Source organism: Epargyreus clarus, unplaced genomic scaffold, assembly GCF_041222505.1.
Source record: "Epargyreus clarus isolate Ecla_fem2 unplaced genomic scaffold, WU_Ecla_fem_2.2 ptg000012l, whole genome shotgun sequence".
NCBI classification, from domain to species: Eukaryota; Metazoa; Arthropoda; class Insecta; order Lepidoptera; family Hesperiidae; genus Epargyreus; species Epargyreus clarus.
In genome coordinates, this window is record NW_027332220.1 from 1,798,464 (window position 1) to 1,808,381 (window position 9,918).

At 30.6% G+C, this 9,918-nt stretch overlaps 1 protein-coding gene across 1 annotated transcript; it reads right to left on the reverse strand.

Annotated features, from left to right (window-relative positions):
* Nucleotides 1–3,420: 3,420 nt before the first annotated feature.
* LOC140746466 (protein I'm not dead yet-like) lies at nucleotides 3,421–9,736 on the reverse strand. Its single transcript, XM_073078619.1, has 15 exons — nucleotides 9,720–9,736; nucleotides 9,495–9,624; nucleotides 9,266–9,403; nucleotides 8,810–8,937; nucleotides 8,363–8,477; nucleotides 7,722–7,786; nucleotides 7,464–7,589; nucleotides 6,938–7,060; nucleotides 6,741–6,855; nucleotides 6,391–6,470; nucleotides 5,474–5,571; nucleotides 5,096–5,194; nucleotides 4,441–4,634; nucleotides 4,041–4,178; nucleotides 3,421–3,720 (listed from the first exon to the last, which is right to left on the reverse strand). Exons 1-15 carry the CDS (start codon nucleotides 9,734–9,736, stop codon nucleotides 3,583–3,585), a joined length of 1,704 nt encoding a protein of 567 aa, XP_072934720.1. The 3' UTR covers nucleotides 3,421–3,582.
* Between the last annotated feature and the right edge of the window lie 182 nt (nucleotides 9,737–9,918).

Consider the following 9,918-nt stretch of genomic DNA (forward strand, 5'->3'; position numbering starts at 1 on the left):
GCGTAATCCGTAAAGTGGCAATCTTGTTCTGACTGAGCTACTCAAAGTTAGACCACAAAATCCGTGATGGCATTTATATTGGGTATTTGGTAAGTATTATGTATTTATACATAAGCCTTGTAGACGCGAAGTATGCTATTTATTTGTGTATATGATCGTGTATATTTTTAGATTACTCTGTAATCTATTAAGGTTTTATTAATTGAAAATATACATTATTGCTTAAGATTATACTTATGTATATCCGTGAAATATTTATATTGTTTGTTGTTCTGGGCAAAGTTTAACTAACTGTATTATTGGGAAAGACAGATTAAATTATATAATCGTAATATTTTCTATATATCTTAATAATTATTTGATATATGTTGATATTTTTACAACCTTTTTTCAGAAAATGTTTAATCAGACGCTATAAATTTTACACTTGTGTAAAATTACATAAATATTTCTTAATACTTTTGAATCCAGCGTATTATTTATATACTCTATACACGATTATATTAAGTGTAAATTCCTTTAACATCTAAACTTTGCTCAGGAAAAATGTATTTATTGCCATACAAAGCATTTGCTGTGTTCAGCAAGTAAATAGCATTTACATGGTATATTTTGTAATATATTTACTATATGTTATAACTGTATATATTTGTATACACCCACCGATGCGGGTTGCAACGGAACTAAATGTATCAGTCGTTTTAACTCATTATTGTTTCAACACAAGAATTTGGCACCAAAACAATAATATTAGATTTTACAAAAAAAAACAACTTAGAAACTCTGTCTACACTGATTCAGTTAGGATATATTCATATTTTAGTATCTGTATTTGTCCCATCACTATTCAATTAGTTGGACGAATTTTGGTTTTTAACTCAAATGTTCACTATATGTTATGATTTTTTTTTTAAATTTCACTTGTAATATTTTTATAATATTCACCTTGATGGGAACAATTGACAAAATTGAGTTAACGACGACTTTTATACCCAGCATTTGTAAACAATATATAAAATAAATAGATAAGTAGTTGAAATATAACTCAAAATAATCTTTTATATACTATTGTTATCTACGCTATGTTTCGAACCACTCTCCCATTTACAATTAATCTAATTTAACGGATAAGTTTGATCTTGATTTAAATTTGAACGGAGCGGAGTGTCCGCGGAGTGGAGAGTGAGTTCTAATATAAATGTTATCACATCAAAAAATTAATTCTTTAAATATTTTATTTCTTCAAATTGATAACAAAATATATATTATGACGATTTATACTGTTTATCGGTACTAAGATACTGGTTTTTATAATATGTTCCTAGATATAATTAATAGCGAATATTTGAATGGATCTGGATATCATGTGTGATATGGTAGTTTAAACTTATATAATACTTTTCTCTCAATGTGACCATATTATTTAAAAATTACATCGAAAAAAAAAAAATATATTGGATTATAATTATCTAGGCTGCATGTTATTGCATATTGTATTTAAAAAAATACATAAAGCAGTTAAAACAAGAATGTATACATAATATATTTTAATAAATATCTACATATACGTACGTATAAAGAATTGTAATAATCTTTTTAAACCTTTTAACTTTTTGTAAAAATTTAAACAAGTTTAAACTTTTGATAGTAAGCCTCTCCATTTAGGAGTGTCTGGCATGTTTCCTTAATTTTTCTTACAAAGGCAAGGATTCTGGGCTATTAGAACACGAGCCTAAATAAAAGATAATTGGGTGGTAGTAGGGGGTTTTTTGGGAACAAACATATTGAGCCAATAATTTGCCATTGTATTGCAGAATAAGTATAACATATGTGGCAGGGGACGGTTTTGATATCCATATTTTTTTGGGAACAATGACAGCGCTAGATCAAATATGGACGTCGATCGACTTTAAAGAAATCTTTTTGTCGACCCTTTTTTTAAGTAATGATGACAAAAATAAAAACATATTAAGTTTGATTGCTTGAAAACTCCGTCTAGCGTAACGACGAAGTCAAGTTCCGCCACTTTGTGAATCAAGTTTGATTTTAGTTTTTTTGAAACAGCTGGAAGTACTGACACGCAGAATAGAAGCGCCATTCTTATTAAATATTTATAACCCGTCCTCAATACAAATAATGTTATTTTTCAGAACACCAAAATCCTACCTCGTAAACATTTAACAATATTGTTTAATTCATGTAAAAATACATTTTAACCAAATTATGGCTAATTGTTAACCTAATAAATACATTTATATACATTTACATATATAATACTTGCTATCAGTAACGTACAAAATGATATCCATTATATAAAACATATATTTTTATACAAATAAGATATAATTAAGCTTGTATTAAAAAGGTGATGAATGTAAGTTTGTGATAATGTAGCTTTTATTTCATTTAATACGAAGGATTCAAGTGCCTTATCTTATAGTTAATCATACATAAAACGTAAGATATGTATCGTGTATAATATTCACACAATTGCGACACAGATTGTAAAATAATTATATTGTATGTGACACGACCTTGGCCTTTGCGCTGCCGTGCAAAAAATCCCTAAACAACCTTCCTACTTCCCTTACCCATAGATTAGTAAAGATACTTCGCTGCCTTGAAATTGAATGAAGCCACAAACGGCTTATTCGTAAGTTCTTTTTTTAAATTCTGGACAAATAAAAACATTTTTAGAGAATTGTAGAGAAAATTTACGAATAAATAACTAATTGCTAACTGCGTTATTTACATAATAAACAAAATAAATAATTATTTCAAATATTTTAGGGACATTTTAGCATGGAGACGTGGCAAAACTTTTTTATGCAACTATTTCAATTCTCATAACGGGTTACCTTTTTTTGTTAGGAGTGAGTAATCTTTACTAATCTATGACCTTACCACTAAATATCATTTGAAGTGTACGTCGTGCATTAATTGTTTTAAGTATTAAGTAATGATAATTTCAGAACTGTTCTAAACGAAATTATTGTATAGAGTATAGAGGTATTTGACAAAACAACAAAACAAAAACAAACAAAAACAAAAAGCAAAAAGTTGAAAATATCTCCAAATGTTGCATTAATTAAAAAAAGATTTTATTCAATTCACATACGAATTATGGCAGTTGCAAGGCCAAGTTGTACATTTTTGAGAGCATCTTACTAATCATACATAAATTGTCCATCGTTATCCATTATTAATATAATAGTAAAATAAATTGATTTCTGAGAAATGTTTGTCGGTATGTAAATAATTATGATTAGTTAGCATAATGTAAATATCGGTGAGATGGTACCTATGTGTTGTTGTTATACGAAATAAAATGTTTTGAAAATAAGCATCTGTCTTATCATTTACCTACTAAGGAAGTCATGATTTTAAAGACACAGTATAGGTATAGGTTATAGTCATAAAACAAACCAAAACAACGATTATTTATTTTTATAATCTTATGTAAAATCAAAATGAAATTAAGCACAAATTCATGCATTTCTGATATTTTTTAATAATTTAATTTCAAAACCGTACTTAAAATCCTTTTATTTAATAAAAAATGCTAAGCTTATATGGCTGAATTTAATTATTAGTTAAGTTATTATTTATTGCCCAGTCCGGAAACAATGTTATGTCTGTCCATATAGCCTTCGACCATATTGTGACTGTAAACCATATTACCACTATGGAGAATAGTGTGGGACCGATGCCAGCGTAGATCTGTAATTAATGATTACTAGAAGAAACTGTTTAGCACCTATTTCTAGTGTAAAAATAAGGATTTTCCATGCTAGCTGTCTTATAAGCTGAGGCATTCCAACTTAGCCATGACAGTGATAAACTTGTAGCTGAAATCGGCTATAGTCCGCGTAAAACTGCTAGTCCGCTCTGAATATAGAACTGAATCGCGTCGCCATAGCAAACTGTATGACTACACCTTCTCCCAACAACTTCAGGCGGACTAGCAGTTTGGCGCGGACTATACAGCTCCAAGTAGTGTGGGGTCCGCGTAGGCTCTATTTATAAAAATAATCAATAACCATTTTCTGACGAGGGATATTGAAGTAAGACGCCACCATGGCGTTAGCTGGTGTGCCAGTGATTAAGTGGAAGGGCAGCGAGCAGGAGAGGGTTGCAGCCAGCATCAGGTAGTGGGGGTTCACTTGTGACGTCAGACTCTGCAGCAGAAAATCCAATTAGCAGGAACTCAACAGGAATGCAACTCGTTAATTGATAACGTTATAATTACGCTATCGAGGTTTTCTCAAACTCCGACCCGAGACTAGAATTTCTCTATATTCAGCTGGGTCAAATAACCCAAAATAAAATCCTAAATCCACCTCTAAGAACAGGTGAGCTGGCTAATTGTTATAGCTATAGATATAGACCTAAAGATCCTAAAATAAAAATACCCTAAATATACTCTTTTTAGAACGTTACCACTCTGATTACGTGATCCAGAAGGCAGTGAGCCACGCAGGTGTTACTGGCAAATTCCGTGAGGATCTTGCAGAACACCACCACCATCAGGACCAGGATTGCAGCTGGCCAGTCGCTGAACACTTGCAGCAACTTCTCGAACTCATCCGTCATTCTGGCTTGCTTCAGCGCGTCAAACATGACACAACTTCCACCTTAGAAAAGTTTCAAGGAAATCAAATAGATCTTTAGGTTTGAAGGTTTGGCAAATACGATGATGGTTTTTATTTATGTTAGTTTTAATTTTAAATTTAGCTGTGACGTCATGAGAACGAAGTCGCGTAAAGTCTTCATGTATCTGGTTGTTCATAAAGTCCACTGCTGAAAATAGGATGCAAGATGTTGCCGCAGGCGCCTTTTGCTGTATGATGAGTGTAATAAATAAAACACCTGTAGGCAGAAACTTTCTTGCGAAAATATTATTATTCACGAGATAGTCTATTTTTTCTTCTAGTACTTCTAGAGAATGCTATCTTTTGGAAGAGCTTGAATTGTGTACTATACACGCTCACATCACAAGGGAAAAACTTTGTAACAAATGGCAATTATTAAAGATACACACTAAAAAGTTTGTACATAAGACAAAAATTGAATTTAATAATAATTAGTAACATACCGATCACAAAGAGAATACTCCAATGAATTTCATTCTTCACAATTTTCCAGCTCAAACAGGGCTTACTGGGTGTTGACGGCATAGTTTCTATTCTTTGTCCTATTATTCGGAAACAGAATTTTATAAAATAATTTTTAGAAAGTGTATAAATAAGGGCTCCATTTTGTAATCGCTAGGTGATATCTTTAATGTGCGTTTCTAGTATTTAGGGGCACATGAAGCCGTTCATTTCAGAGCATTCTTTCGAGGCTTTATGGATGGTTTGATAACATCTCCCGCAAGTCGGTCAGAGATTTTTCCACCAATTCCACTAACATAGTATTGCTAATTACCGTTCTGAAAATATTGAACGAACTTATTGTTCTAAGTATTGCTCACCGTTTCTTTTTTTACAGAATTTCAGGAAATCCATGTTGGTCGGCGTCAAAAACAATATTAGCACGCAAAGTATTGTAGGGGATGATACTTGAATATGGCTGAAAAGATCAAATTAAAAAATACGAATTAAAAGGCGCTTTCCTTCAAGCTTGTGGCGTTAGGATTCCGTGTCGTGGGTGCCATGGACACACACAAAGACGAATACACAAACACCCAGAACAAAAGTCTAAATTCGTCATTAAGATCTGTCTGGCCCGGGAATCGAACCTTGATCTCTCTACATGTCAGACTACATGTACTAAAAAATAAATAACTTATAATTGATACTTATTCATAAGTTCATAACTAACTTTAATATGAAAATCGTTTTACATTCGTTATTTAGGTATTAATTTTATGGGAAAGTATTGTTCATAATATTTCGTGAGAATGTAATGAAGTTGAATATTTAACAACATCGTTTTATTGAGATAACACAGTGGAAAGTTATTAGTTAGATGGTGAGCGCTAGTCTAGACAGACTTCGATTTTTTCGCTACGATACGAATACGAACATTTGCCATCAGTTGCGTAAGACAACTTACAAAAACTTTACAAAGCAAAAATTTTTAGCGCGTAAAATACGTGCTAAATATTAAATAATTGGCAATTATCTAAAAAGAATTCTAATTAAGTTATTTAGAAAGTAAGAATGATGAACTTGTTTCAAAAGTCAAATAAAACGCTTAAACAATTTATTGTTACATGTGGCAACATTAAATTGTTGCCAACCTATTTCGCGCCACATTTGAAAGTGGAACGAACATCGCTATTTAGCTCCTAATGGCGTTTAGTTTAGAATAGCAATCACGATTCTTCTCGAAATTCGTTTATAAATTTGTGGTGTTATCTTCGAATAAATAAAAGTAATATCAAACCTGTCATTGCAATAACGACATAAATAGGTAGATGTAGACATTTGCAATAAAATACATATTATGATAGTAATACAGACTACCTGAAAACAAAAAGATATCATTAATTTTAGTACAGCTCACAATGAATATTAAAAGGAAATATCTTAAAGGAAGAACTAGCCATCCATTTATGTATTTACAATAGTATACATCGCTAACTACTTATAATAATAATATAAGTAAAAATAAACGAAATTACTAAAAAACTATAGATCAAACATATCAATTCATTTGTTTTTTTTATTTATATAAAGATTACAACAATGATGATATTCATGTTTTATTATAAAGATATGTAACATATATTTTACCGTTTCTTTCATTGTAATTGAGCCTAACTTTTCATACTGAATCTTTAATAATGTTTTCACGTATTGCGATTCTTCCTCCGTTGAGCCTGTTTGAAGCGTCGAGTAATTATGAATTCTGAAAAAAGCAATTATTACAATTTATTCTTATTAGACTTAAATGTATGATATAAATAAAATTCCTTAGAAGACTCTGATACCTGAATAAGCCGAGAAAGTAAAAGTTCATCCAGAGATAAAGCATCGTCTCCAGAACCAATACTCCAGGAAGAGTTAGCAGCATAAATTGGGGGAACTCTATCTTCGGTCCAAGAGGAAATGACCTAATATGATTAAGTACTAAAATATAGCAATTATACAATATGCGAAGGTGGTAGAGCCCTCTGGGGTTCGACTCCGGTGGCACGACTGCGACACCTTTGTCTGCAAAATAACAGCAGTGTTAAACGCTGCTGTGTACTGGTTTGAATGGTGCGGTTAGGATATACTTTTCTGAGGCATTCCAGATTAATCCTCAGAGGTAGTGGCGCATTTGCGGCCGACCTATGGTATGAAATTAATCTTGGGGTTGATTATAGATGTCCATCAGCTTCAGTAGCCACTTACCATCAGTTGGACTGCGTGCTCGTCTGCTACTCCAATATTATAAATATGTTAATAACAATAATAAATGGCAACATAGCTATCGTTAATAACTTGAAATAGATATAACGGAATAAAACTAACTTTTCACTATAAACTTTAAAGATTTCATTAGTTTGACTCCCTGTCATTGTAGCCATGCCTCCAATAGATGACGAATAGGCTACTCCCAGAAAATAAAATACAGTAAAATCAGTTGGTCTTTTGTCACTGCAAGATTAATAATAAGTAAGGATGATAAATAATATCAGCAAATTGTTAAATATTAGGTATATGGTACAATACGTAAAGATTATTTCACAGGTGGACTTTATGTAAATAAGTTAAATAGGTAAATATTACATTTTATCACGCTCTTCATGATTATTACTTTTGCTAATAGTTTCATAGAGTTCTAAAATTCCCATCTGAAAACAATTTAAAATGTTAAACAATAATTTTATGGATTAACGAATAAATTAACGAGACAATAATAAACGTTTTGAATTTTAAAAAAATGTAGTTCGTATTAAACTAATTTATAAAAATGTATTTCTACCATACATAGATTAATAAAGATTACTCACTCCTTACAAGAAAATGTACCCAGTTTTGAGAATTGAAATAGTTGCGTAAAAAAGTTTTGCCACGTCTCCGTGCTAAAATGTCCCTAAAATATTTGAAATATTTATTTATTTATTACGTAAATAACGCAGTATTAGTTATTCGTAAATTTTCTCTAAAAATGTTTTTATTTGCCAAGGATTCAAAAAAAGAACTTACTAAAATAAGTCGTTTGTGGCTTCTTTCAAGGCGGCGAAGTATCTTTACTAATCTATGCTACCATAATTTAAAAAAAAAAGAATTGTCATGGCTACATCGTAGTACAAAATAGCGGGAAGCGAATATGCATTAACTGATATCTTTTTGAGATATAAATCTTTTATCTAAATTACACAGATTATTATGTTTGAAAAATTGGTTATATAATTATATTTTTTTACCTTTTCTAATTCAATAATAATTGCTTTTACAATTGGCATCATAAATCCGCAGGCTATTGTATTTGAGATCCACATTGATAGCAGCATTGTTGTAAAAAATATCAGGAAACATAATCTAAGTAATTTCAGAAGCTTATTTTAAATATTTATTTTACACTTAAGCTTATTAAATATTATGTAATATTTAAGTACTCATTTTATGTTTTTTTTTTCATTCGCTATTGTGCACGTAATCAATGTAGCTGAAATTTGTAAGACTTTGTAACGCCGAATATTATGTTCAATTCAGATTACAATCTTTATTCGGTCCTAGCAATGCTTTACCTAATCAAGATATCCCCCAAGAAGTTTTATTCATTTTAGTACATTCATAAAACATATATTTTTTTTAACAAATCCAAATTACAATCGAAAATACAAATTATTTAATAGGTAAGTATATAACACCTGTAATGCGAACAGCCAAATATGTATAATATTTTCACAGCCAGTCTTTTATGAATTTTACTGTCCTCTATAGCCGCTATAAACATTAGAATTCCAAAGCAATCGAGAAGTACATTCCGAATATATATCTGCAAAATTAATTAACTTTTTAATCAATACAAAATAAATGATACAATATAATATAAATGCACCGTTATGCAACGCGCTTTTTTCGAATTTGTGACGACACACGTCTTGTCTTCTTAATAGCAATTATTAAAATAATTTAATAGAATAAGATGAATGGAAAAGTAATTGAGAGGCCTATTAGATGTTCAAAGCGCAAAAACAGTAAACAAAAATCAACACTGAGTATATACCTAATTAGCTTATTTATTATAAGCTTACCTTACCTTTATTATTAAAATATTCAAAGGACATAATGATTTAAAGGAAAAAAAGATTATAACTACTTACAAAATTTATTATTTCATGGTCCAGGTAATTCATAAATGTTGACAGGGCAACCGGAATTAAAGACGTAACGGCTGGATGAAGAATATCGAATATCCAATACGAGGCCGTAATCAAAAATATGTAGAAGCTTATATAGGCCTAGGAAAGTAAATATGTTTGGCAATATAATCTGATAATATGATAAATTATAGAAGTCAGGACTCAAATATATTTTCAAGAATGTACTTACATCATTATCACCTATGAAAGCAATAGGTGAAAAGGCTAGTGGAAACGCAAAGAACAAAATAGTCTTTTTATATATTTTACAAAATAACTTTAAGCGAGCTCGGTTACTTAAAATTATGATATTTGATTCACTGAAATGATCGAAATACAAATATATTAGACCTTTAATCATATTTTGTTGTAATAAATTTACAGCAAGCTTATATGCACGATTAAAATTGCTTACATTTGATTATTGTCCATTCGGAGCAAAAATCCTTAACCCTTGTATAAAAATAATCATTGAATTCTTGATTCACGGGTTGTAAAATCTCGTTGGCTTTTTATTACAAGACTAAATTAATATAATTTACATGGCTCAAAATGCTAGAATCCAAAGCGGATTATACAGAAGAAATTGCGTTCATGAATAGAAGATTTGAATT